Raw genomic sequence first — 14,692 nt, 5'->3', positions numbered from 1 at the left:
CGTTTTTCTCCTTTCTGTCGAGGGCAATCCTTGCCAAAATGGTGAGTTGGGCCAGTTGGTTCATAACGGAAAAAGACAAGCGCCGAAAGACCAGGACAAGGTAAGAAGACGACGACACAAGGCGCCAACTGAAGATTTATGTATGGAAAAACATAGTCTTATACATGGCATTCCGGGCACTTCCGGTCGCCATGACAGTCGGCAGAAATCTTTTCCGGTTCGGGTTTTGTTTACATGTTTTTCAATGGCAACGCGTTCAGCAGGTTGTGTTTGTTCGGTTATTCTGCCCACATATTTTGCGTTTTCTGGGTGTTTACCATTTACGAGGATGCCGCAGAGTTTAACAGTCGGCTTCACAATTTTGTTTCTGTATATTTCTGCGAAATGACGCCGCTGGACGTAAGTGCGTCGATTGCCTGACACAGGCAACTATGGGAGGGAGCTCTTGCGAGTAGCTCCCTGTGCTTCAGCATTTTATATTACCGTTTAGTCAGTTTAGTCTTCTGAACATCAGGTCACAGGGAAGATGCCACAGTGTTGTGCAGTTGGCTGCACAATGCAGGCCGGGACCAACAGACTGTCAAAAGTTAAATTATTTAGATTTCCGAGGAACGAGGGACGCCGCCAAGCTTGGCCCGTCGCTGTTAAACGCGTTGGGTTTGTGCCCAATAACGATACAAGGATTTGCAGCAAGCATTTTACGACTGGTAAGTATGAGTGCTATGTATACTTGTAGAGAAGATTACCGCTTTATTTTGTAAAGCTGCCACGTCCTCAGGCCTTCGCGAGCAGCGCAGCCATAAGTTTCGTTTTGTTTCAACTTCCTCTAGGATCACCATCTGACGATCCCAATCACCCAGACTGGGTGCCACACATCTTTGCTCATCGGGCTTCTTCATCACGGCGGAGCCCTGCTGCACTGCGGCGGTATCATCGTGCGTCGTCACGGATGCGACCCGAAGTGGCCGACGCGCCTGACGCGGCCGGTGCCCCCGACGCACCCGATGCACCAATGGATGAGGAAGAGATAACAGGTGTGTCGTGCGAAACAGATTTGTCTAGCGCTGACATTGACACTCTTCTGGAAGAAAATAGGAGGCTGCAAATGGAAAATCAAGCTCTCAAAGAAGAAACAAAAACTGTGTATGGTAACGTCGACCTCAAGAATGACTCGGAGGTGGAGTTCTTTACAGGATTACCAAGCAGCGGAATGTTCTGGGCTCTGCTCCATTACATTCTGGAACTCTACACTCCAAACTTCAGTGCCAAGATACCGCACTGGAGCCAACTCCTGATGGTGTTGATGAAGCTCCGCCTCGGCCTCCTCAACAAGGACCTATCGTCCAGGTTTGGAATTTCTCCTGGAACTGTATCAAAAGTCTTCCATGCCTGGATTAACATCCTCAGTGTTGAGCTGTCTCCATGCATTCTCTGGCCTAAAGCGGACACAGTTAGACAGCGGCTCCCAAAGCTGTGCAAGGTACCAATCCTACGGAACCTTCGGTGCATCATTGATTGCTCGGAAATCTTCATAGAGCGACCATACACCTTTAAGGCAAGGACGCAAACGTTCTCGTCCTACAAACATCATAACATGGTAAAGTTCTTAATCGCCATTTGTCCAAGTGGAGGGATCTGTTTCATTTCTAAATGCTGGGGTGGGAAGGTGAGCGATCTGGAGCTCACAAGACACTGTGGGTTTTTGGACTTCATTCAGAGTGGGGACCTCGTGATGGCCGATAGGGGATTTCCCATTGAAGAACTTCTAGCTATTCGTGGGGCTTCCCTGATAGTCCCGGCCTATACACGAGGGAAGACTCAGCTAACACGCCAAGAAGTTGAAGTGTCCCGAAGGATCTCCAGTGTTCGGATACAAGTCGAGAAAACCATTGGTCAGCTGAAGAAGTTCCACCTCCTGCAGCGCATCATTCCTGTCTCACTTCTGAAAAAAAAGGGGGACAGGGGCATGGCAACGATTGACAAAATCGTCGTTATATGTGCTGCCCTTGTAAATATGCGCAGTTCAATTTTTGGCAAGAAGAAGGATGGTGGTTCTTGATCTGTTCTTCAAAAAGCATGCAGGATCTTACAAATGCAAACAGCAATAAAGAACTTTTTTATTCACATGAACACACAAAGAGCAGAATGCGTAACTGACAGAAGAGAATATTGCAAAAGAATTGGAACATGCAGTGAGAAGTGAGAGTTGCTAGTTAATGGTGGCTAAAAGGGGCCTCCAGATTGAAAAACTGGTGCAGTGACAATTCTTCTGTAGTAGGAAAAGATACCTAGCACAAAAAGCTAATAAATGTCCTTCAAAACTGGACATTATTTCCCTGCTGGCAATTTCCAACATAGTACACTTATTTGCAGCTCGTGCAATACCACTTCTTTGATGGTTTTCTTTTCAGATTTACACACGTGTAATGGTACCAGATAGTTGTGCATGTGTCCGAGTCACATGCTATCATGCGACCCTTCTCTGGCTTCTTACAAGTGCAGTACACTGCCACAGCAGAACGTCCGCCATCTGGATCTAGCCGCCGCGTGACCAGCTCGGGCAGATAGTGTCTTAAGAAAAAGGATTCCAGCTTTGTCAGAAGCTCCTCCTACAGCTGCTCATCTCTTTGTATCCTTATGGTCACCAGAGAGCACTCCGTCCACACTACAAAATACCCCATCTGAAGCCCAGTGAGAGCCATCTGGCCTTGTAACTGGAAATAATGTGCATGGTTTTCCTTGAGTGTCATGTCTGCGTCAAGATAGAAATCTTTGTCCTTCACTGTGCTTAGATGCACGTGTCTGTATTTGTACGAGCACTTGATCTCGAGCGTAGCATGGGGGCAACATGCACAGCTGACTATCCCATCTGGGCTAGCTCCCAGGTACGGCCACTGTGGATTAACTACGAGTCCCGCCTTTGCAACACTAAAGTCGGTGTGCTTTGGTGCCTCTGTGGCAACGAAGCTTTGCCTTGCAACTGGCTCCTTTTCAATGCCCCACAAAATTTGTGGAGGCACCTGGCCACCGATGTTAGTGTTTGTGGCATAACCCATCACATCTGTAATCAGGTGAGAGATATCACAAGAGCGAATGACATTTTAGCGAACGGCGACATTTGAGCGAATGGTCGTTTTAGCGAATAACGGGGGCGCGCGTTAACCCATCCGTCGCGCTGCGCTTTACGCCGCTTCGCGGCGACAGTCTGCGGCAACTCATTACAAAAATATGAACTCATTTGGCCCACCCGAAAACGCCGCTTCGCGGCGTCCGACTATTCGCTAAAGTGTCGTTCGATGAAACGTGGGCGTTCGCTAAAATGTCATTCGATCAAGTGAGTGCCTCCCGGCCACGTAACTTTCGGCAAAAGCACCAAATCGGATGAGAAAAGAGTCGCGTTCTTGGTGTCATAGGGGTCAGGGAGGCATACTGACCCATGGTAAGTTAGCTTCTCGATATACCGCCTCTTATTTTCTTCTGAAAGGCACTTAAAATATCCACTGCTCATTTTCGCCCATCAAAACACACAGCGAGAGCGCCAGACCGGATGAGACGACTGCCCGCCGGAAGTTCCGCCATGTTTGTTATTGTTTTGCAAGCATGGCGCCACAAGTGGTGCCCCGTGCCTGCAAGCGCGTGCAACGCGCGGGTGAACGTAGCTTTGGCAAGCTCGTAATCGCACGGGCGTGCCTGCTCGAGCAGAGGCATGGCGGCAGCCAGTCGCCCAGCTTGCAATCGTCTATATACACTTTTAAAAAACACCCACGTCACTTTCCACGTGCCCACTCTTTATCCAAGAATAGACACTCTTTTTCTGACAGAGTCACTGAAGGCTCGCTTATGCACTTATCTGCACCCTTCCTTATTGCATACGCCTCATGAATTTCCCTTGTAATCTTTTTGCCGTATCGCCCCAGGATTGCCACGTCATTGAAAATTGGTGTGCACTCACATCGGTTGCAATTGCGACGACACGCGCCTTGTGTCGTCGCAATCCTTGCCCTCCTGCGCCATGACCCCCGCTGCCCTGTTTTTGCGAGGCCCACAAGGCGCGCGCCTGCGTGCCAGGCCGTACGCAGGCAATACTTGTTTGTTTTTGCATACGGCGGACTAGAGATTTTTTTTTTTTCAAATATGAAGGCAGTTTTGTTTTTTAATGTGAAGAAACTATAGCCCCTGTGCCCCTTTATTGGAGTTGCTAAGCATGGGAAGACGTCGCGATCAGCTAATGAAATAATGCGAGCGGAGTTGGAAACGCTCGGATGCAGACAAAACTTTCTGTAATTCCTCCGAGCGCTGACGATATATAAAAAAAAAAAAAAAAAAAAGAAATGGCAATGTAGTTTTGAGTATCTCGGGACATCGGCATGCACTGCCAAAATATATTGCGCTTACCCGTTTATTACAGGAAGAGCTGAGAGAAGGCACACGATAGAATGCGGTTCTCCCTGCGTGTAAATAGAATTTCGTACACTGTTAGCAAAAATAACACGCCCAGACGTGTAAACCGTTGTCCCATAGCGGACGCGTCGAAACGTGTTCGTTTTACACGAGGCCATCTATGTTTTTCGTCTACACATGAGGTGCTGTGTAAACTTAACACGCTACACCGTGTCTGCCTTCCGCAAAACCGTTTCGAGCGTGTTCCTTATGAAACATGGCGGCCAGCGGCCGAGAACAGGCGAGAGACGAGCCCTGCGAGCCGTGCGCCTTTCAGCCGAATTGAAAGCACACAGGGCGCGTTAGTTCTCGTTCGATGTTTTTTATACACAGTAAAGTCTCCAAGCGGCGGACGTAGCTACTTGCAAAGGTACTACGTGCGTTGTCGGCGGTCGGCGGCGTCAGTAGCTTCAACAAACCGCTAGACAAAAAAAAAAATCGAATGCCGAACTCACATGGATAAATAACTTGAGCAAACTATTTAGAATCGGGCGGTAACTTGCGCCACCTATCGAGATTTCTAGCAGCCTGTTTAAAAAAAAAAGACGAGTCTGTTAACACTGCGAACGACCACGACTACACAGCAACCCTACATACAACGCAGGAAACACAGGACACAACAACCCACCACCGACATGTACACAACATAGAGATCATACATACTAACTCTAGAGGAAAAGGTCCGCCATTTTCCCATACATTCTGGCTGCCGCAAGCGGCGGATCATGCAGGCAGACCCTCGGGGTCCCAAACGCGGTTACATCATCAGAGCAGTTTCGTGAACTTCAACAATTCACGAACTTACCGGTGGAAAGATATTCGCGTTCCTTTCGAAGCTTTCTTTTTGCATAGCGCGCTGATGTACGGCCTCGCACTAACGCTAAACTAAACCATATACCCGGCTACGTTGGTGGGGCGCGGGTGGGCGCGGTTGAGGAATACGAAACTGCGCAACTACCAGATTTCCGAGATTTCGACAGAAGTGAAGTTAATGCAGCGTAATGACTTTATTGCTTTTTATAAGCTTTAAAATAGCTCAGAATTTAGTTTAAAACGTTAAATTATCACTGTTTATATTGCTGAGAGTTTTCACTCTTCGCGTTTACCATGGCAACGTTGCTTTCTTTCTCTCGTGTTCTGTCGCTCTCTTTCGCGATCTTTCACTCGGGACCCCGGGTGTCGGCGCACGGGATTCGCCACTCCTCCTCACCTACCTTTACCCCCCTGGACCCCTGGTACACAAACACAACAACCAACACTACGCCCGACACTTCCTACTCGATATCCGTTTCTCCCCGCGGCGCATATAAGCTTGACATGTGCGGGTGAGCTCTTTGGTCGCTGACCATTACAGATTTATAGAAGAATACACAAAACACGGCGCAATGGACAGCCGTGTGTTAAAACTGTTTGCATTTAAAAAGTATGGAGGCAAAATCTATAATGTTAGTCCGTTGCAATAAATAACGATATGTTAACAATAAATCTTAAACCGGTCATGGAAAAGTTCAAATGTTTGTTATTTTCTTGCTTGACCAGTGTTATGAGCAGTCCGACTAGCTTGAATCAGATAGGAAAACAAATTATTGGGATTTTGTCATTACGTGTACAATAATAAATGAAAATGATCCTTGCGCAAAGCATTTTTTATATATTTTTGTGAAGGACATCCGCCTAGCACTTCACTTCCGCTAGTTCAACAGTTGCAGTACGGGAGCAGACGCCTTCACTTTTGGGGCGTTTTGATGCAGTTTGTTGTCGTATGTCGTGTCGGTGTCGAGAAGACCGGTGGGGCTTGGGAGTTTGTGACCGGTGTTATTCGTGAACACTGGTGTGGGGCGCTGATGCGTCTTTTTTTTATACTGCCACCACCCCGAACTTTGAAGATACACGGGCCCGTTGCAGTGCATTATGCTGAATCGCGAGCTCCTTCTCTGTTGACGTCGCTTTCCTGGTACCACTCGTGGATACTGCAAGCGTTTAAACAGTGTGCACCGTCTCGCCTACATCCCCGGTGACGTACTCGACCTGTTGAAACTTATTGCTTCCGTCATTTTAGAGTACGCAAGGCAGTTATTTCGTTGGTCTGGTTTCGGTTATAAAAGCAAGGCAAAACGCTCGTAGTTCCCGCCCTCAGTACACGTTGGACATCTTCCACACTTTGACACCGGATAACTGAGTGAACGAGGATTTACATTCACTTCCGAGGTTACTCTCGCCGCTTCCTCACCGTTGAGCAGCAGGATGAGCTGGCGACAAGCCGCGGATGAAAGGCTTGAGCATCAACAGCCCAAGCGCACTCGGTGCCGATGCGGGCGACGCGGGTTTCTGTCAACCGGGAGGCCAGCACAAACCGTGACCGTTCCAGCTCTTCGTCATGACACGGTGTTGCAGAGAGCAGTGTAAAATACAGCTACACGGATCACCGAAGCAAACGACTGCTATCTTAAATCTTGGCTTGTGATTGCGCCTTTGTAGTAGATCATCTTATTCGTTTTGTTGGAGACGCGAACGACGGGCATAACAAAATCGCTTGCATATTCCGCATATCTCACAAAAGCATTTACCCTGTCACCTTGCGAAAAGCGCGAAACACGGAGTCCGCACCGTCCTAAGCTTCCCGTTTTTTACCTGCTTTAGAGCAGTTTGTACCTGCTAGTAGATATGCCTACCGAAACTGAAACAGGGCAGTGCCAGAGAGAAAGAGACAAAGTTGGGAAAGCTTGCTCGCTCTCCAATTTCTTAACTCTCAAGTGATTGTACCATAATAAATGCACCAACGCGTCTTCCAAAATAAAGAAAGAGCACTACGTTCACAACATAAAAAATGGTCAACATAAAAAATGGTCTGTGGGCAGGTAGGAAACCTTGCCCTAATTTATTCACGCCGCATGATTGGCGCAACAAACTCGTTGCAGGACCGAATCATCTACCCGAGCGGTGTGCGTCGCTATGCAAACGCAGTCCAACACGAAGCATAAAAAACGGCAGATTCAAGACAATAATCCGGAGTCCATTATTCAATTAAAACAACGTAATTTTGTTGAAAACGCCCGCTGCTTCTTACTCACGGTATGTGTCGGGATACTTCCACACAGGGCCGTACCCAGAAAAAAATTTCGGGGGGAGTTTTCGGGGACAACGGCGGCCATTTTGAAAGTGTCTGTTGTCTTATTTTCGCCTATGAATCATGTGCATCGGTGGCAAATAATGGAGAGTTACAGCAAACCGGAGAACCGGTCCCGGTTTAGTACCCGGTAGCCGACCGGCGCCACTGCGCGTGCGCAGAGGTGGAGATTAAAATCGGCTGGCTGCCAGTGCACCGACCAGGGCCGTACCCAGAAAAAAATTTCGGGGGGGGGGGGGGGGGGGGGGGTCAGAACCCCCTATCCCCCCCCCCCTGGTTACGGCCCTGCTTCCACAGTTTGAAACGGAACGAAGGAAGATTTACTTTTAAAAACGCTCGCTGCGTCCTCCCGGACCAGCTGGACCGGATCAGCTGACGACGACGGGACTGTACCCGTTGAACCTACACCACGCAACAAACAATTTGCGCTCCGTGTTAAAAGCGTGGTTCAAACAGACCCGGAATACAAAGCACCGCGCCACACACGACGAATGTTTCAGCTCTTTTTCGCATCGCCGGGTTGCACCAAACAGAACGAGATCGCCGAAGTCAACGCCGCGCTGTTGTGAACCTTGGCTTGTGGTTGCGAACTCGTGGACCCTGTGACTCCCTTCGCCTTCAAAGCACACACGACGATTACGAATGCAACTTTCCGTCTTCCAGGAACATCACAGGGGCACTTCTCCGGTCACGTCTTCACTATGTGCTCGCAAACTCCGAAGCTCTATGCGAAGCTTCTCGCGTCCCGTCAAACCAAAACTGTAGCGGCGCCATGCGTACTTGCCAGATTTTCTCCGGTCAAACAAAAACAACGAAAGCCATCCGGCGCTTGCTTCCAGCGTACATCGGCGTTGCGCCTGCGCCGTGGCCAGATCGCTTGCAGTTGAAGGTTGAAGCAAAAACGAAACCAACTGCAATGTCACGTGTTCACATCGAGGACACGCTTTTTATATCCATTTTAACTGTTTAGAACGAATAATTAGACCCATGACTTTATTCGTGGTGTCTAAGAAACTGTTATCAGGACCCCTAAACTAAATACAAACATGGGCGACATGAGGGAAGCCGCATTGCCATCGACTAGAAGATGGCGGCGAGCACGGTAAGCGCGGGTTTCGCCGACGTCCTGCGACATGGCGCAATTGCTTTTGGTGCATATCTGTCTCCGAGACATGTTTCTTTCCGCGGCATTTGTCTCGACGGTCCTTTCTAAGTGTGTCCCCAAGCATTCCGGTGCTTCGATAGCCGGCAAGGCCGCGGTCGTCGCCGGGGGCGATGCGTGTTATCGAGGTCGGCTACACGGTTATGCGTGTATGACCGAACCAAAACACGTTTTTTACAACCTCGCATGATTTCTGAACAAATTATCCGTTACTCATCGTGTGAATTTATGGTAATTTGTGTAAATAGCGTGTTTTTCACCCCAAATATTCGCCAAATACACGGGACTTGCTAACAGTGTAGGCACAAACTGTGATGCTAGCGGTAGCTCGTGCCGTCGCTTTGAGCATGAATCGGGCACGCACCGGCAAGGCTCACAATCCTAGCGTGTGCTCTAAAAGCTTTTAGTACCTTGAACGAAGTTCATTTGCAGACTCGGCATTACCCGAGTTTGGCGAATAAAAGACACCACAGCGCGTGTAAAACCAGGACTTCTCGGTAATTTTTAGCATTACAGACCCTCTTGCCGTACCAGCAGCTTGGTTTACTTTGTACACATTTTATAAACGTCGAATACTACCTGCAACTGTGCACATGTGCACGGAGGAATATGCGACGTTTGCTATTCACGCACCTTGAGCATAAAACTAGCCATCAAATGCACATACTCGTTTCCCCTCGGTTAAAATAAAGCATTGCGCGTTCTCGGTTGCCATCTAGTGCGTTTCTTATTTATCCCATTTATTAGGGAGGCCGTCTTTCATCCTCACTGTGTTTCGAGATATTGTTTTGACGTTCTCACGTGCAAAGTACGCCCTTGAGTTCACTTGCAAATCGTATAAGCTTTGCCGCACACCCGCGGGCGTACCTTACTGCGTGAGTTACAAATGAGGACGGAGATCCTTCAGCAAATGCTTCAAAAGACGAGCAATTTTTTTATCGTCAATACATTGTTCTATTTATTACAGAGGACAATTCACATACAACGATGAACACAACAAAATATATATGGCTACAAGGCAACGTATTGCACATTTGTCATTATCTGGCCTAGTTGCCCTTTCCAGAAAAAGTTCTGTTCAACTACAAAGATGTCCGTCACAAAATAACTACTGAACATTTCTCGTCGTAAGCAACCTCCTACAAAATAAATCCTAAGCACGGCAAAACAACCCTTTTTATACAGGATGTTGTCGGATTTTAGTGTTCTGCTGTGGCTGAGAATCCGAAACAACCTTTTTTTAGAGCGCATGCAGCTTTTAGGCGCCCGTTTCCGAGTTGAGCGGCGTCGGCATCAGTGTAACCGCCGCTTAATATAACGGGTCAAGTTTCCCCGCTAAATTTAGCGGGAAACTTGTTGCTAAATTTTACCGCTAAATTTAGCGGAAAGATTTCAACGCTAAATTTAGCAGGGAAATTTTCGATAATTGTTTTGCTAAACTTAGCAGCAAACTTTTCAAAATTTCCCGCTAAATTTAGTGGCAAGTTTTCTCCACTGAATCTAGCGAGGTAACTTTTGCTAAATTTAACTGGAAATTTAGCATACATTTTTCGCTAAATGGGAGAGGAGCAGAGAAGAGGAGGGGCATACCCTCCCCTCTTTACCCTCCCCATCCTCCTCCTCAAGAGCTGCGCTCTAATTTGTCATTGCAGAGAATTATAAATGTCTCATTTTTTTCGATCACAGATAAATCTGTACAAGAAAAAAAAAGCCTTAAAACAAAAGCATTTATCGCACATTTGTGACTGCATCTCTCATTGCGATGCTCCTGCTACTAGGTTTCCTCGACGCCACTCCCTTTTGGTCCGCTTCGACATTGTTTCTTCACAAGAACGTGTATCCTTGTTCGCAGAGACAATGTCGCAACCTTTTGTGTACTTCGTGGCGTGTCGAAAAGGCGTTGGCAGTAAACAACGAGCTCAATTTACTGTTTGTTTGAGAGCAGGGAGGCGATCATTTCGTTGCTCAGAAGGTCGGATTCATTTTTACTGAAATACGGTAACTTAGTTCCGTGTTTCTCTCGTCTCGCGCTCTAATTTGGCGATCTTCATTGGCGAAACCAAAAGAGAAATGTCATGCGATCCAGAGCTTTACAATGACTTACCTCGCAAACTCTCCGTCGGAGGCTGTCAAAACTTTTCCGACCGATCCGGTGTAGCCATTGTCTTCGTTGCTGAAGATTTTCTTTTCTCGTCGAAACGGCAAAATGCTTCCCTTTCGCAATGCTGTTTGTACAATGCACAGCGCAGCATGATGGCATCGCATTGCTGCAGAAATCGTAATAAAAAAAAAAAAAAAAATTCGGTTTGGTTGTAGGCAACGGAGCCACCGCCACCCCTCGGACAAAAATGGCGCCGGTTTCTAGCAGACCACCGAATCGCGCGGGATCATGGGAAATCAACGGTCACGTGTCGTGCCCAATCCATCTGAAGCGAGGGGAAAGAGAACTTTGGAGAGAGAAAGGGCACGGGCGAGGAGAAATTTTTACTCCATTTCAGACAATGGTTTGCCCTACCATTCAGTATATGGGGGCTTTACTTTATCTGTATGAACCAGATCAAAGCGCCGCCGTGCCGCGTGGAAGTGACGTAAGGGCGCCAGCACCGGTTGCGATTATACTGCCGCGTGGCGCCCGTTCTCATCGCTAATGTGTCCTAATGTCAATGAATACAAACTCGGCCATGAATTTGCCTTGTTTACAGTATCCTTTGAATCGTTGCTCAATGTGTAATTAATTTTGCATTGTGTAATTAATTTACTAGCATATCTCTGTCGCAGCAATATTTTTCTTTTCTTTTTATGTTTGTCTCGAACGAAATTTGTGGATAATAAGTATGTAATCAGACTTCTGTTTCAGCGTTCCTCAGGAATAAAGGTTGACAGTCAAGCTCCCGCAGTGTTGTCTTTTTTTTCCTTCCATTGCATATCTTCGCTGAAGCAAATGTGCTGCGGGCAGAGCAGCTCTTTAGAATGTTCCCACTCTGCCATCCTGCTTGATGCCGGGATCCCATGTAGCAGTTTTGTCACCAACGAATTGACTACCAAGTGGAAGTCCTTACCACGCCACATAAGAGAGTGGCGGCTTCTGGCGTCGGTTCTGACCGTAGCCCAAATCCTGCCCTCCAGCAGGTTTACGTACGTAGGAGGCGGAATCATTTTTTTTTTTTGTGCTGTTTAATGCATGTGATAGCATCGCGCTGCATTCTCAAATGGTATATGAAAAAGAGACGTGCGAGACTGGAGGAACTTCAAACATTTTAATTGGGCTGATAAGCAGTTCTCCGCACAGGCATCTTCGTAATTGCATATCGTTAAACAACAGTCGCTTGTTTTTGACCATCCCCATCTAGCACTTACATGACCACAATATAGGCAACCTGCAATGCTGTTTGGTTTGGCGCCATCTAGCGACGGAAACAAGAAATATTGGGTACCCCTGGGAGTGGCGGCTGCATTGTTCAGACGTGAGCTTTTACTCTGGTGGCGCCGCTTAGCCTAGTGTCTGAAGCAAGAAATACTGGGTATCCCAGGAAGCCGTAATCGCGTAGCGTGCCAGTAGAGCGGAAGCTGCGGTCCTGGCGGGCCAATCGGAACGTGACTGCGTATCACCGGAGCGCGCCTCAACTCCGGAGAAGGATCAGGCTTTTCGCTGCGTCATGCTCCAATATGTGTGCGTTGCGCTCGACGTATGAAGCCTTCGGCACGCAATGTGGGGCTTATCGTTCACCGTTTGCCAATTTACAACGAGACAGGGTATAACCGTGCGCTCTCACGCTACTGGCGCCGCCTGGCCGTTGCCGGCTGGCTATTGCCGCGCGCAGGGTCACGGACTTGTAGAAGGTTCTTGTTTATTCTTGCTGCGGACATACCTTCTATCGTTTATCCCTGCTTTGTTGTTCTAGAAAGTGCGTGTTCATTCTCGCCCCGAGCGCGCTACGCTCGAACCTTCTCCGCCGAATCTTCGGGATAGTGACTCACTCTAGATAAGAGGCCACCCGCAACCTTGTCGAGTCAGTCTCGCCCCAGCGCTCGATCCTGCGGTCTCGCCGACATCGACGCCCGCGACGCTCTCCTGCTTTCTCCTTTTTCTTATATTAATTTGGGCACAAGTTCGCCCCATTAAACGTTTAGTTTACTTCAGTTTTCGTCGCCTCATCACTTGTTATTCGTGACAATATTTTGTTGCACCAGGCACTTGTTCCTGAGTGCTGTAGTTGCGTCTCCTGGCTCTCTTCGCCAATATGCATAGATTGGATGTCTTCATAGAAGTAGCAGTGTTTCTTGTTCATTTTCTTATAGCTTAAAGAGACACCAACAGTATTTATGCACATTGAGGTTTTTATTTGAACTTGACCTTTGAGAGCCCAACTAGCCCATAACACAATTTGTGGCTCAAAATTCAGATTTTTTCCGCAAGCGGGTTCGACTCTGAAGCGTTTGTACATTTTCTTGCGTGTTTACTTATGTGCGTGTGGATCTTGTATATCTAGTTTTTTTCAGCCTTTTTGTATTGAAAGTTTGTTTTCTTGTGCAAGGAGAATTCAGCGGGTCTAGTTTGGCCCTTTGTGTATTAGCGCGGTCGCGCTTCTAACATGCCTCGAGTCTTGGTTGCCGGGGATTCGATGGTGAAATACTTGTCCCAGTATTTCCCATCGAATAACCGGGTGGCTGTCGAAGTGCGGGGGTTTAGTGGCATTAGGATCGAGGCCTTGTTTTCCAAGGTGTCCGACGCCCTGCCCGATTTTGATGTTGGCACAAACAACACCACCCAAGCAGCACATAAACGTGAAGAAGACGTCGAAAGAACGTCGAAGACGTCTGTAACGTGACGTCGTAAAACGTCGAAGGTCCGGACGTTACCTTCTTTCGACGTCGATGAAACCTTTAAATGTCCGCGAGAAAAGGTGCACAGAAGGTCGAGGGGACGTTCCAAATGACGTTTCTTGCACGTCACATGCACGTCTCAGTGGGCCGTTGGGTCCTCCCTCGACGTTTATGATACGTGTGTTTACGACATCCGGACTGCCAACGACGTTCACAGAACGTCGAGAAACCTTACAAAATTACGTTCCCTAGCCGTCGTGGGAAAACGTTGTGTCCCCCCCCCCCCCTCTTTGCAACGTATTGCACATTTGTCATTATCTGGCCTAGTTGCCCTTTCCAGAAAAAGTTCTGTTCAACTACAAAGATGTCCGTCACAAAATAACTACTGAACATTTCTCGTCGTAAGCAACCTCCTACAAAATAAATCCTAAGCACGGCAAAACAACCCTTTTTATACAGGATGTTGTCGGATTTTAGTGTTCTGCTGTGGCTGAGAATCCGAAACAACCTTTTTTTAGAGCGCATGCAGCTTTTAGGCGCCCGTTTCCGAGTTGAGCGGCGTCGGCATCAGTGTAACCGCCGCTTAATATAACGGGTCAAGTTTCCCCGCTAAATTTAGCGGGAAACTTGTTGCTAAATTTTACCGCTAAATTTAGCGGAAAGATTTCAACGCTAAATTTAGCAGGGAAATTTTCGATAATTGTTTTGCTAAACTTAGCAGCAAACTTTTCAAAATTTCCCGCTAAATTTAGTGGCAAGTTTTCTCCACTGAATCTAGCGAGGTAACTTTTGCTAAATTTAACTGGAAATTTAGCATACATTTTTCGCTAAATGGGAGAGGAGCAGAGAAGAGGAGGGGCATACCCTCCCCTCTTTACCCTCCCCATCCTCCTCCTCAAGAGCTGCGCTCTAATTTGTCATTGCAGAGAATTATAAATGTCTCATTTTTTTCGATCACAGATAAATCTGTACAAGAAAAAAAAAGCCTTAAAACAAAAGCATTTATCGCACATTTGTGACTGCATCTCTCATTGCGATGCTCCTGCTACTAGGTTTCCTCGACGCCACTCCCTTTTGGTCCGCTTCGACATTGTTTCTTCACAAGAACGTGTATCCTTGTTCGCAGAGACAATGTCGCA

General features: G+C 47.5%; 1 protein-coding gene across 1 annotated transcript; it reads left to right on the top strand.

The window, feature by feature from the left end:
- The first annotated feature begins 672 nt into the window (after positions 1-672).
- LOC120847406 lies at positions 673-2,316 on the top strand. Its single transcript, XM_040219145.3, has one exon. It carries the CDS (start codon positions 950-952, stop codon positions 2,057-2,059), a length of 1,110 nt encoding a protein of 369 aa, XP_040075079.2. The 5' UTR covers positions 673-949; the 3' UTR covers positions 2,060-2,316.
- The last annotated feature ends 12,376 nt before the right edge of the window (positions 2,317-14,692 follow it).

Source organism: Ixodes scapularis, unplaced genomic scaffold (genome assembly GCF_016920785.2).
Source record: "Ixodes scapularis isolate PalLabHiFi unplaced genomic scaffold, ASM1692078v2 PGA_scaffold6__148_contigs__length_123643588, whole genome shotgun sequence".
Taxonomy (NCBI): Eukaryota; Metazoa; Arthropoda; class Arachnida; order Ixodida; family Ixodidae; genus Ixodes; species Ixodes scapularis.
The sequence above is the reverse complement of the archived record's forward strand: the minus strand, read 5'-3'. Positions and strand labels throughout refer to the sequence as shown.

Bases quoted from the DNA above. Each gene is read 5' to 3' on its own strand.
- LOC120847406 (XM_040219145.3), top strand. From the start codon at position 950: ATGCGACCCGAAGTGGCCGACGCGCCTGACGCGGCCGGTGCCCCCGAC.